Source organism: Hypanus sabinus, chromosome 2 (genome assembly GCF_030144855.1).
Source record: "Hypanus sabinus isolate sHypSab1 chromosome 2, sHypSab1.hap1, whole genome shotgun sequence".
NCBI lineage: Eukaryota > Metazoa > Chordata > Chondrichthyes > Myliobatiformes > Dasyatidae > Hypanus > Hypanus sabinus.
The window spans coordinates 147,716,871-147,731,534 of NC_082707.1; the positions used below are offsets into that span (position 1 = coordinate 147,716,871).

Consider the following 14,664-nt stretch of genomic DNA (forward strand, 5'->3'; position numbering starts at 1 on the left):
TACCCCTGTGGAACTCCACTGGTAATCGGCAGCCAGCCAGAGTAGGATCCCTTTATTCCCACTCTCTGTTTTCTGCTGACCAGCTGGTGCTCCACCCACGCAAGTAACTTCCCTGTAATTCCATGGGCTCTTACCTTGCTAAGCAGCCTCATGTGCAGCACCTTGTCAAAAGCTTTCTGAAAATCCAAGTACACCACATCTACTGCATCTCCTTTGTCTACCCTGCTTGTAATTTCCTCAAAGAATTGCAGTAGATTTGTCAGGCAGGATTTTCCTTTCAGGAAACCATGCTGGCTTTGGCCTATCTTGTCATGTGCCTCCAGGTACTCCGTAATCTCATCCCTAACAATCGATTCCAACAACTTCCCAACCACTGATGTCAGGCTAACAGGACTATAGTTTCCTTTCTGATGCCTCCCACCCTTCTTAAATAGCGGAGTAACATTTGCAATTTTCCAGTCATCCGGTACAATGCCAGAATCTATCAATTCTTGAAAGATCATTGTTAATGCGTTCACAATCTCTCCAGCTACTTCCTTCAGAACGCGAAGGTGCATTCTATCAGGTCCAGGAGATTTATCCACCCTCAGATCATTAAACTTCCTGAGCACCTTCTCAGTCGTAACTTTCATTACACAAACTTCACTTCCCTGACAAAACTCTTGAATGTCTAGTATACTGCAGACGTCTTCTACTGTGAAGACTGATGCACAATACGCATTCAGTTCCACTGCCATCTCTGCTTCGCTCATTACAATATCTCCAGCGTCATTTTGTATTGGTCCTATATGTACTCTCAACTCTCTTACCCTTTCTATACTTAAAAAAGCTTTTTCTTTTCATTTTGTGGGGATTCATTTAATGCATTTACTTTTGCCTTTGATTGAAAATGAGTTGAACAGCACAAAGGCATTTGTTGAAGAGGTCAACACATTTGGTTATCTTACTTGAACTAATGATTATATCATTATGGTTTGGTTTCTAGTTTTTGACTTTTGAGCAATATAAGAAGATATTAGGCTATGCTTCACTGCCAACTGGTGTGGTAAGTACAAATTATAGCTCCTCTGATTGGCATTACATCTAGTTAAACTGGTGATAAACTTTCACAGAGCTGGCACTTCCCTAAAGATGTTGATAAAATGTGAACAATTAATTGTTACAATATTTCACAATAAATGGTTCTTTAATGCAATATGTGGCTTTACTTATTTTTCCCAATATTGGTTATCTGTCATTTCCCTTATAAAGACTTAAATAACTTATTTTTTTAAATTGAGGTTACATGTTATGGTCAACCAAATCTCCATATACTATTAAGTTTTGTAAGTTTAACTCACTGTAAATTTGTTCATGAGCTGTCACTCAGCACAGGGATTAGTGCCTTTGTCTTCTTGCATTCCTGCTTTCAACTTCCTGTTTACCTGTGGTTGTGTATTTAGGTGTTAAACAGAGTTAGTTAAGGATGAACTTATTAGGGAAGCGTACTCAGTGGCTAAACCATAGTAAAAAGCCAAAAGTTTAGTGTTAAGATGGTTGCTGACTGGCAGACCACCAGACTTCTAGACAGGCATCATTGAAAGCTGTCCGGTTTATGAAAACCCAGGGTATGATTCATGATATTTGGAAGGGATTAAGGGCATGTTGCTGCAGGAGTTTTTAAAAGTTACATGTAAATAAGAAAATAAGTGGCTTCATAATATTGGAAATCCAGAATTTTAAACTGGTTTTCATTTCTTTCAGTAAAATTTCACTCTTGATATCTTTGTCAGTTGATCTTAACTGATGTTGTCAGAGCTACATAATTAAAGAGATATAAATCAAACTAAGCTAACATTCTTTATAATTATTGTTACTTGGGATAATGTGAGAAATAATACTCTAAGACTCTGATACTCTAAAGTTGTTTTAAGGCTTTAATTTAAAATTCCTGATATTGATCCCAATGTTGAGAAATCACTTTAAGAATATATAAAGGTTTTTAATGAACTTGGGTCTCAATTTTAGCAAATGTGTGCATTTATGTAATATAAATTATTCAAAACTTTCCAGTGCCAAAACTAATTTATAGTCCTGTAAGTGGCCAAAAATATAATTGGTATAAACTATAATGAATAAAAAACATTTCAAATCAGAAAGAAATGCTTTGGCCAAATGATTAAGTGTGTAGCCTAAAACCCCCTGTTTGATGGTGAGGGAAACTGATTGTGCTTCTGCTTTCTGGAGCAATGCAAGAACTGCTGTTATGTTTGCTACTTAAGGGTACTTATGCTTTTGGATAGTGATACAGCATTGGTGATTGTTCATCATGTCTGACAATGACTGAAATTGTGTGCAGGAGAGTTTTTTAAGTGGAAAAGTTGTTGCACTGTGCCATTTCCACTCTCTTGACCTCAGAAGTCCGGGTCCAATGGTATGAACAAGTATCACAAACTGGAATTTTCCTAGGTTGCAAAGCTTGACCATGACATCTTCTGTGCCTTGTCTTGCCCTTTGCTGTCCATGGAGTAGTGCAGTACTGCCTGCCTGCCCGTTGTATCTCACTATAGATTTCATCCACCCAATCTGCCAGAGCTGACTTTGCATGCTAGGACAGGCATGTCCCTATCTCACCAGGGTATTAGGCCGTTGGCTACCCTCACCTGATTTAGCCCGCTTGTCAAAGCTGTGTACTGGTGTGTGGCCGCTGTTGCATGCAAGCAGCTACTTGGAGCTACAGGTGAGAGCTGAGTGGCCAATGGAGACCAAAGGTGAGTGAGCTGCCCCAGAATGGATACAACAGGCCCCGACACCAGAATTGCTACCTCTCCCTGAATACCCTATACACCCTGATACAGTGTTAATATAGATATAGCAGTTAAATATGGAAGACAACACGGCATAAGGAAGCTTCCATTGTCCAATTATTTAAACTCTGGGCTAGATGTTTATCTTCCAGTGTGCTAACTAGTTGAGGATTTTTATTGCATCGATCTTACTGATAATAAGCATGATGAGCATTCCAGCACTGACTGCTCTAATTTCAGATTCTTGGTGCTTTGGTCATATTGAAAGTAAATGATTTGGAAATGCCAAATGGAAAAATGATGAAAGGAGGAGGTATCCATTTACTGACCTTACAAATCAGAAAATGGTTTATGATTGTCACGTGCACTGAGATACGTTGAAAAGTTTCGGTTTGCAGGCCAGGCAGAGAGATGTATACATATGTAAGTATATTGAGATGGTACACAAGGAGAGAATAAACAATGCAGAATTTCCTTTAGTGATCTGCCCCATCACTATAATGATCAACACTTGCAAATGGCAAATGGTCTTTAAGGGATTGCAGGTGAGCTACTACACTGCTTTTACAAACATAATGTTTATATAGTTGGTCCAGCTCATGTTTTAGTCAATTGTATTCTGCAAAACTTTTCCGAAGCAGAATAATCACTTAGTTTGTCTAATAAATCCAGGCATGCTCTTTTTACTGGCTTCAAGCTAGCTTCAGTAAACAGACTGAATCAATACTCTCATGAGTGTAGAAGAATGAGTGATGGACTCATTGAAATGTCTTAAAATACTTGTGGGGCTTGACAAGGTAAATGCTGAGTTGTCATTTACCTGGCTGGGATGGCCAGAACCAGGTGTAACAGTTTCAAATTGGTGTTTATTTAGGACTGAGGTGAGAAGAAATCTCTTCACCCAGTAGGTTGTGAAAGCTCTGTAATTGAATACACCAACAGACTGTTATTACCAGATTTTCACTTATTAGAGTAATAAAGGGAAATGTAGAAAATGGCACTGTGGTAAAAAAAATCACCCAGGATTTTCAAGAATTGCTGAGCAAGCATAAGAGGCCAAATGCTTCCCTTTATAGTATTATGTTTGCATTATTCACCTTTTATGGTGTCAATTTTTATTCCATATTGAGTATTTATTACCACAGAAGAATGTTCTTCCTTATGAGTAATTTTTGAATTACAGTGAAAGTAAAAGTAGTTTATCTGACTTTATTGAATTATTGTGATGAATCATCTTAATCCAAATGGTAGAATTATCAATGTTTATTTATTTGGTCCATTATTTACATACATTTTCAGCCTATAACTTATGAATTAACTGTTTGTGAATTTCACCTGAATTCATGTTGAACATTTTTCAATTCTGTTTAATTTAAAATTATGGACTAGCAGAGTTTCAACTGGAACAATTGCAACCTAAGGTCTTAATACTTCTATTGTACTGTCTAACAAGTTGCTTAATTTTACACAAGCTTATCAGACATTAGCTCTACCTTGGGAAAGTCACCTTGACTCAAACCAATTTCCTCAAAGGCATGTATTAAATTACAGCAACAGTATTACATAAAAATTGAATTCAACAATTAATTTCCCTTAAATTACTTTGAAAACCATTGAACTGGAACAGCAGAGCACTGTTCAAGTCAAACAAAGCATATCTAAGTTTGAAATCTGAACAGACTAGTTCTTCAGCAATGGAATTTTTAAAGAACGATAAATCCTGGTACTCAAACATGGTCTGACAAATTACACGTTATCAAGTTAATACATCAATATTGAGAACTGTGAGGCTTTGTGGTTTTGCTGTGATGAAGTTAATTTTATTATTATTTTAATGGGTTGATTTTGAGATCAAAGTCCAGAACAGTTACAACATTAATGATTGATTATGTGTCTTTGTCTCATATTTTAATAGAGATATTCAAAGGAACAGATTATCTTAAGGCAGAGAGAGAGTTGGAAAGGTACAGAAGTTGAGAGAAATAGTTCCAGAGTGTAGGCCCTGGAAACCTCAAGAATCATCAATTATGGTGGAGAAATTGAAGTTGACAACTGGCTTGAGCATAGCTTTCAGCTATATTTTATGGGATTGGAGGAAATTAAAGCTGGGAAGATACGAGAGTGAGGGGACATTTAAAAATATGATGAGAGTTTTTAATTTGAGTTTTGTCTAACTAGAAAGCTCCTCAACTGTTTCATTTTCCCCACTGAGACCTCTTGCTAAATTAAAATGCTAATTGTTAACAAGATGCTTGGGTCACTCATTTGGTATCTGAAGTTTACTAACAAATAAGGTACATGACTCAATATTAGGCTAGCTGTTCTGGCATGGGGATCATTCCAAGCCCCTAATTCATGCTGGCAGAATGAACAAAAAACATGGATCGGAACAGCAGAACATATAGACCCTTTGGTCTACCATTATCTTGACAAGTATGGTGCCAATCTATCTAATTCCACTGATCTACACATATCCCCATATTTCCTGCCAGTTCATCTGTCTGTCTAATCTTGAGATCTTTTCAGTCCACTTGAGAGAATAGGTAAATGCTTTCTTTAAAGTTTACCTGAAATTTGCAGTTTGAATGGTGCAGTGCCTGAAGACCCACATGCAATGTTTTAGTTTCTTTTCATATGCCATCACATTTCTGAATGGTTGATAAATACTACCTCGCTATTCCTCTTGTGCATTTTTATCCCCATTCATTCACTTATTGTAACTTGTAGTAACTTTATGCTTTGCATTGTACTATTGCCACAAAACAAATTTCATGACATATGTCAGTGATAATAAACCTGATTCTGATTCTGCTTCATTGTGGTACTAAAGTGTCAGCTTGGATTATGTAGTTAAGCATTTGAAGTAGGGTTTGAAGTTATCACTATCAGAGATGAGGGTAACACTAACCTAAACTAAGAACAGTGTTATTTTCTTTAAATCCTCAGTAATTCCCAATTATGCATTTATTGGTAATCGTCTAGATTTTTACACTGGCTGGTCTTGGATCTGGTCTCACAGAAGCAATCGTTGTCAACCCTTTTGAAGTAGTCAAGGTTAGCCTACAAGCTCAACGGAATTCTTTTTCACAGGTAAGAAGAATTTAAACTTTATATTGTATTGATTTTTCCTTCTTATTAATGTTGTCTTGTTATGCTAATTCCCTGTTTGAGATACACTAAGTGGCCACTTTATCAGGTAGCACCTGTACCTACTAAAATGGCAACTGGGTGTATGATCATGGTCTTCTGCTGCTGTAGCCCATCCACTTCAAGGTTTGACCTGTTCTGCACTCAGAGATGCTCTTCTGCACACCATTGTGTAATGCATGATTATTTAAATTACCATTGTCTTCCCGACAGCTTGAACAGACTAACCATTCTCTGATGTGCTTTTTTTTTGTTTTTCACACCATTCTCTGTAAACTCTAGAGGCTGTTGTATGTGAAAATCCCAACAGATTAGGAGTTTCTAAGAAACTTAAATCACCCCATCTGACACCAACAATCATTCCATGGTCTAAGTCACTTAGATCACATTTCTTCTCCATGCTGGTATTCGGTATGAACATCAACCGAACCTCATGTATTTATGCATTCAGTTGTTGCCATGTGTTTGGTTGATTAGTATTTTTATTAATGAACAGGTGTACAAGTGTACCTAATAAAGTGGCAACTGAGGGTATAGGAGGGACAAACCAATTATGTTTACTTTGGACAGGTTAAGTTGAGAAAAATTCTTCAATTAATAAACAGAACAAAAACTAAAAAAAGACATTGGTTGGCAGAGATAACAGTTCAAAAATTCAATTGTGTATTCTTCTTTTAAATGTAACATGAAATCTTTTATAGTTTTCAAATGCATGCTTTTGTGTGCATGACATGTATGTGCATGAAACAAGGGTGATATTAATCTAAGTACTAGTAAAATTAATGTCAGTCCCATACAAATGATTCATCTATATGCAAATATCAATCTGTGTGTACCATGCACAAGCGATTGGATCTGTACAGCAGGAGCAGACAAGCCCTCCATCTGTGCATTCTAAAGGGACCTTTCATTACTTGCGGTTCTCTATGCAGGGGTGAGAGTAACAGAAGGACTTATCCATAGTGAAGTTTGGAGCTGCAACTTGTCTGAAGTTTTGGATACAATTTTTAGGTCAATACTTTTTTTTTAACCTATACACACTGATACTTACTCATTTTTTAGTCCTACTTCACCCAAAGACAGATATGAGAGGGACCAAAAGACAGCAGAGATGGAGAATGGTGCTCTTGCTCTATCTTAATAAAGATCCATGTATTCAGTCAGTAATGACCGTCATCCTGCATATTGCTACAGTCATGCAGCATGCCTCTGATGTATTACCTGAGTAACTGGTGTCTGTCATCCTAAGCTTCTTATACTCCCACAAATCACAATGGGCGATACATTGCTGTGTACATTAGAAATCATAATGGGCCATGTTGCTCGTTTCTCACTCAGTGAGGTCATGAATGATCTGGTTTTTCATCAATCCTTCTAATCTTTGATTCAGTGAATGAGATAGAGAAAGCATCTTCTCTTCCCTATCTCCCAACCTTTTCTCCTTGCTTAGAAAGCATTGGGCACACATACTTTTTCAGTTTATTGGTTTGCAGATCTTGGAAGTAATTGATTGCACCCATCTAGAGCTCCAGCCTCCACATCTCACTCTGCAATAAGGAGTACATTTAAATCATCTGAGTTACTTAAGGGATAGAGATTTTCGGGGAGTGGGATGTGATGTGTTGAAACAGCAGTCATGACCATATTGTTATGTTCATGATCTCTGAGCTGTCATTGGACACTGATTGTGTGGCAACTGAGCCCAGCTAACTAGATCATTTACTTCAAATAATTAAGAACGTGAGCTTTGTACAGTCCTATACATTTTTGCTGAAGGCATCAGTTAGATTACCCCTCCTAAAAAATTTGTGTTACAATGTATGATATGCCTGCTGTAGCTGATTAAAATGTGATTTGTGTCTGAGCATTGGTTTAGTGTTTGGTATGTAAGTGTATCACTGCAAATAATATTGGATGTATTTAGTCCCTATTTTCACAAGTGACATACAAATTTCTCTTCTCGTTCCATGTATTTATTGTAACTTATAATAATTTTTATCACTTGCATTGTACTGCTGCCTCAAAACAACAAATTTTACAATGTATGTCAGTTATAATAAACCAGATTCTGATTTATGCCAGAAGTATTCTACCAGACTAGACAAATTACTGGAACATAATTAGAGGAATTTAACTCTCTTTCTTTTGCCTTCCATTGACTCTTCATTTGGTTCTTGTTGGAGTCCTGGCACCTTTAGGATGTAGGCCCTCTGACCAGATTCTTCTGATTCTTTATCTAGGATGCCAAATCCATACCACTGAAGCAGGTGTCCACTCTTGTCAGCACTCTGAAGCTACACAATTGCTTATGGCATTGTTCACCTCCCTTTTGAGATATCATGGTACTTTTTCAAAATCATTTGTGGTTTTGAAAAACCTCTATCAGATTTCTTGTCAGCCATTTCTTCTCTGAGACCAATCCCAACTTCATCATTTTCTCTATGTAACTGAAGTTGCCAGTCCCTCATATTATTCCAGTCAATCTTTCCTTCACCTTGTTAAGATATTAGCATCCTACCTAGAGTGCAGGACTCAAAATTGCTGACTTCTGTTGAAGCCTAAAGAACGTTCTGTGACTTATTGTAACTTATTTGCTTTTCCTCCGTTAATAAAACCAAGGATCCCTTGTAATTTTAATCAACTTTTCAAAAATTTCCTGCCATGTTAAAGGTTTGTTTCTGTTACCCCCACTTATTCCTGTCCTCATGTTAATATTATGTTTATATGCGTACATATAACATACGAATTAATTGCTAGAGAAGGCCATTCAACTCTTCAAGCCTACTCTGCATTTAACAAGATCATAGCTGAACTAACTGCCACAAAAGCTCTGCATTCCCATCTACCCACAGTAACTTCTCACTCCCTACTTAAAGTCTAATTTTGTATTTAAAAATTCAAAGATTCTGTTTCTTTTGGCAACCCTTTGAAGAAAAGCAATACAAATCTGACAATTCTCAGAGAAAATATTTCATCTGTCTTAAATGGATTGCATGTTATTTTTGAAACAATAACCTCTAGTTCTAAATTCTCCCACAAGAGGAAACATTCTCTCCACAGCCACTCTTTCAGGACCCTTCAGGATTTCCAGTTTTCCACGTTATTTCCTCCAAAATACACAAGCTCTGTATTAAGAATCATCTGTCTTCTGGCTATTAATTTTTACCATTTTGGCTACGTCATCCATAATTTGTCATATTTGGTATTTCCCAGTATGACCTATGCAGACTTTAAATTTATATCCTGCTTTATGTAAATTATCAGAACTGTGTGCCCAATAAAAGCCTTGAAGATCACTTCTGTACCGTTCCTGACAGCGTGAGAAACAATTATTCACTTCCACAGTTCTGATGAATGGTCCTCAGCATAATCTGTTAACTCTGGTTCTCTCCTTGGCGATGCTGATAGCTTCCAGTATTTTCATGCGTTTCAAATTTCCAGGACCTGTGTTATTCAGTATCTGTTGCATCTCTTGTTTCTGTATCCATATAGTCTGTGGTATATTTATTTATGATACTTTAGACATACAGCAAAATGATGTCATTATGTGTTTATGACAAAAGTACCACTTGTTCTCTGCTTGATGTGTTAAAAGATCTGGAGAGGTATGGGCCAAACCCAGTCAAATGGGACTTGGTCAGTTTTGTAATTTATTCAGAAGTAAATTAAAGTTCTTGTAGTTCTTATAAAGTAAAATAGAAAATGCTGGAAATATTTAGTAATTCGGCAGCATCTGTGGAGAGAGGAATAGAATTAAAATTTTATGTTGATGCCTGGGTTGCTGAGTCTGCAATATTTTGTTTGAGAATGATAGTTCATTCTTATTTGAGATAATCTTGAAGACTGGAGAGTAATCAGTAATTGGCTTATTATTGTCACACATACATGACTTCTGAGGAAGTAGAGGAGCTGGTGTACTTTCTTGGCCAGTACGTCTACATGGTTGAACTTGACTCTGGAATTCATCTCTTTAGTTCAAATTTGGGCTAGAAGAGTTTAGAGTGAAGTATTTCCCCCAAAATTCAAAATGAACACCCATGACCAGTATATACATGAGCCTGTGTTACTTAATTGCAGAGCTAACCAGGGTTTGCATTGCCCTGTTGATAGATTATGATTAGAGTAGATTACACTCCTCCAGATTTTCATTTGTGGTGACATTCATACAGGGGCAGTTTTTCACTTTGTCAAGTAAATACTTGTACTGTCTGTAATGAAATATATTGGCTGGAACACAGCTGTGCAAGGTTGCACTGCTTATTGTATGTCAACTGTGCATTTTCTCAGATATTCATATTTAAACAAAATAATTACAGGAAGATAAAGAAACTTTTGACTTTTGCTCTTCTGTGCCTGCGGCATTTAACTGCTGCACAACACTTCACAATGGTTAACTTAGTCTGCATGGAATCTGCATATCTGCTCTGTTCAGCTGCTTAACCAGAAAGACCACTGGGATTTGTCATTCATATTTTACTTGGAAGTTCTAGTAAACGTTTAGCTACTAGGAACAAATATGCACATCCCAGTGATATCTGTGTCTCTGCCCCTTTTGAGCTCTCCTCGGACTCACAAAGAACAAGAGTAGCATGGTAAATCCACTGCAACAAACATCAGCAAAGGTCAGCTGAGACTGCAGAGTAACAGTACAGAGGTGTTCTTGGCAGTGGTCTTTTTGCCTCACTTTCCAACAAGTTCACTGAGGGGGCAGAAAGATAATGGCCACAGTAATGATGGTGGAATAATTGTTGTTCATCCTTGAATACATGGTGGAAACATGGAGCCATATTTGCTCTGCTCAGCACTTCCTTAAATGGCTATCTGTGTGGGTCTGAGCAATTGCTCCTTGAATTTAATGCACCTCTTGGCATCTTTCAGTACTACTTATAGAAGGGTACCAGCCCTTAACTGGTACTGTTTTGATGTGGGTAATGCAAATGACAAATGAACCTCACTAAAGCTTCTGATAAAAGGAATTTCTTTAGCCAGAGAATGGTGAATCTGTGTGGAATTCATTGCCACAGGTAGCTTTGGAGGACAAATCATTGGATATATTTAAAGTGGAGTTGTTGATTCATAAGGGTGTCAAAGGTTACAGGGAGAAGGCATGAGAATGGGATGGAGAGGGAAGATCTATCAGTCATGATTGAACAGTGGAGCGAACTCGAGGAATTCAATGGTCTAACTCTGCTCCTATGTCTAACAGATGGTAGGCAAGAGGAGTATTGAGGAACAGAGACACCTTTTTGTATGTGCAAGAATCCCTAAAGATAGCAGTGAAAGAGATGAATAAGGGGTAACTTGTCTTTATTAACCAGGGCACACATACAGGAACAGGGAGGTTATGGTACATCATTATAAAATGCTGGTTAGGCTACAGATGAAGTGGTGTTTATGTTTCTCATTGCCACACTACAGGAAGGAGCTGACTGCACTGGGGAGTGTGCTGTGGAGATTTATCAGGATGGAGTATTTCACTTATGAGGCGAAGTTAGCTCAGTTAGATTTGCTTTCCTTAGACTGCAGGAGACGGTGCAGTGATAGAACAGATGGTAGGAAGCTCTTCTACATGCTAGAGGTATCTAAAATCAGAGGTCATAGGTTTAGAGTAAGGGCCTCTCGGCTTAGGGAGGATCTAAGTGTAGCTAGGTGACCGTTGAAAATTATTTTTAGTGTTAAAGGGCACTTAGGTATTCACCCTGGTAATGATAAAGTAGCTGCCTGTGTCTTGGTGACGTCATTAAGTATGTGCAGAATAGAAAGAAGAGTTTCAATGTTCGAGAATGAACGTCGAGTACTGAGGGCTACTTGCCCCTAGATTTTCGCGAGTAAAGTATCAGTGCTGGTTAGCACAATTGTGCGAAGTTCCTTATTGGCCTTGTAGCATGGGTGAAGAGAATTTACTTCAGGTTCTAGCCAATATGTGTTTGGAAGTTAGAAGTGTATGTGCCAAAAATTGCCACTACTCTATTAGTTTTGTATATTTTGTTTTTTTTTATACTGCATACGTAACTAGTTGATACACGAATGTGTGAGTTGAGTTGAGACTGTAACAGCTGGAACTGGGTTTTTTTTCCAATTCATTTTGTTGTTTTTATTTTGATACCCTCTTTCTGCAATAAAACATCTAAAACAGGTAAAAGAATTTAAGACCTGATAAAGTATTTGTTGTATTTTCCCAAGCTACAAAATTAGGAAGAACTTCTTCACTCAGAAGATGGTTTGAATCTGGAATGCATTTACTGATGGGATAGTTGAGGCAGGTAAACTTGCAACATTTAATAATCTGGATGAGCGCTTAAATCATCAATGAAGGCTACAGAACAAGTGCTGGTAAATGTAATTAGTGTTAATAAATACTTGATAGTCGCACAGATGTGCTGGGCTGACTGGCCTACTTCTGTACTGAGTGATTATGACTGTTTGCCCTTACAAGACACATCATGGTTAGTGCACATGCACAAGCACAAACACTTTAGAGATACACATAAACTGCATTAGTAATGTAAAATTCATTTTCTATTTGACTTCTAAGTGAATGTGGATTCTCTTATACCAGAAGATCAGCATATTGGAGGAGAGTGCTCTCCGCCAGAGGGACATTGATGCTGTAGGGCCACAGCATCTATTGCGGTTGAGGAAGCTCGAATCTCTCTTGTATGCCTGGACCTTGATCATTTGTATTTTCCCTCCCACCCCCCCCCCCCACCCCTGTCACAGCAAAGGGACAACGCATACCTTATCAACATCAGTCAGAGTAATGCTGTTACAGTGCCAGAGACCCAGGTTCAATTCACCACTGTCCATAAGAAGTTTGTATGCTCTCCCCATGACTGCATGTGTTTCCTTCGGGTGCTCCAGTTTCTTCTCACATTCTAAGGACATATGGGTTAATAGGTTAATTGGTCACATGGGTGTAACTTGGCAGTACAGTCTTGTTGGCAAGGAAGGGCTTGTTACCATGCTGTATCTGTAAATAAAATATACATATAGGATATTTACCACACTGGCCTGCTTGCAAAATGCAGGAGGCTTCAAAGATTTCAGGAGTATCAGTCTGCAAATTTGCATCGTTTTTACTCTGGGATTGTTGTGGAGTTCTGTGCTGCCCACTAGTAATACTTGGGCCTGACAGTGGCCACACAGGCAGGTTTCTGTTTCTCTGGAGACATTGTTGGAGGTGATCCAACATCTTCTACTACTCTGGAAGAGCCATTTTCTTTTGCTGACTTCAGGAGAATTTTGGTGCTTGTTTGAAATAAGGAGACCTTTGAAATGTCTGATAACTGTTCTGCAAGCACAGAAAACTGATGAACAGGAGGATGCTGCTGCCAGCAAGTGACAGCTTGCTGCCTTGTAGGCCCAGATAATTTGTATTGGCATGGATTAGGAGACTTTAATACCTGCTGTCCAGTCTGGATCACAGCATTAAATAAACTGCCAGAGGAACTCAGTGGGTTAGGCAGCATCTGTGGAGTCAAGGGGATAATCAACATTTCAAGTTGAGACCCTGCATCATGATAGAGTTTACAGGAAAGAGTGGCAGAATAAAGAGGGGAGGCAGGCAATAGGTGGAACCAGATGAATGGGGAGATGATGAAGTCAGGTGGGGTAGGGAAATGAGGGAGGCTGGGGTCAGGAGACTGGGGCTGGTGGGCGGTAGGTAGGGAAAGGGAAGATAGGGGTAGATGGAGGGAGGAGAAGGTGGCAGCAGGGACAGGTGCTGGAAGATATTGAGTGAAAGTGAGACTGCAAATGCAACAATCTGATAGGTAAAGGAATTGATATGTGGAACCTGATGAGGAATGGATGAGGGACAGATAGAACCAACTGGGGGAGAAGAATGAAATTGGGTGAAAGGAAAAGTGGGGTAGGCAACCAGAAGGAGCACAGAGATCATAAAAATTTAATGTTCCATCAGGTTGTAGACCTTAAGCAGAAGAAAATTGCTGTTCTTTTAATTAATGTTGAACCTCATCCTGCCGATTGAGAAGGCCAGGGATAAACAAGTCAGTGTGGGAATAGGAAGGGAAGTCAAAATGGCATGCAGCCGGGAAGCCTGGATAAGCACTGTGAACAGAATGTTGGCACTCAGCAAAACAGCAACCTAGCCTCACCGAAGTAGTAGAGGCCACATTGAGAGCACCAAAGGTGGTGCATGTAAGCCTTTGTCTGACCTGGATGGGCTGTTTGGATCCCTAGATGGTGGTGAGGATGGAGGGTTCATGCAGCAAACACAGCAGCCTGTCATCTGTCCAATCCCATAAGTTCCAGTTTCAGTGTGGAGCAGGGAAATGCTGCCTTCCCTCAGGATGGCACCATTTCTCTTCCTGGCACTGATTCTTGGACGATGCCCTTGCCTGTAACTCAGGGGACAATCTCTACTTTGAATCACCAGCCAGCTGTTCCAGGACAGGAACTCATCATGATGTCCCATCATTGGCATCTGCAGTTCACCCAGGTGAAAAGAAGGAGCCCTTCACCCTTTCACAAAACCACAAAATGACATGGTGTTCCATACTAGCTCCAAGAAGTCCAGTTGGAAAGCATTCAAAGGCAAATTACCAGGATGATAAGCTAGTATTTAGTACAAAATTTAATCTGGCACTGTTCTTTGCATAACCACTCAGTTTCATTGTGCCTGCTTAAGGAAAACTGGAGTACAGAACATCAGTCACTTCCCTAATATATAAATAGAAATGCTGGAAACATTTGGCAGGTCAGGCAGCAT

At 38.8% G+C, this 14,664-nt stretch overlaps 1 protein-coding gene across 2 annotated transcripts in view; it reads left to right on the top strand.

The window, feature by feature from the left end:
* slc25a21 (solute carrier family 25 member 21) overlaps positions 1 to 14,664 on the top strand; it is a 410,375-nt gene that overhangs the window by 383,922 nt on the left and 11,789 nt on the right. For both annotated transcript variants that reach the window (XM_059956647.1, XM_059956641.1), the window contains 2 exons: positions 986 to 1,045; positions 5,769 to 5,876. In XM_059956647.1, the coding sequence (XP_059812630.1) occupies positions 986 to 1,045; positions 5,769 to 5,876 (168 nt within the window). The remainder of the gene's footprint in view (positions 1 to 985; positions 1,046 to 5,768; positions 5,877 to 14,664) is intronic.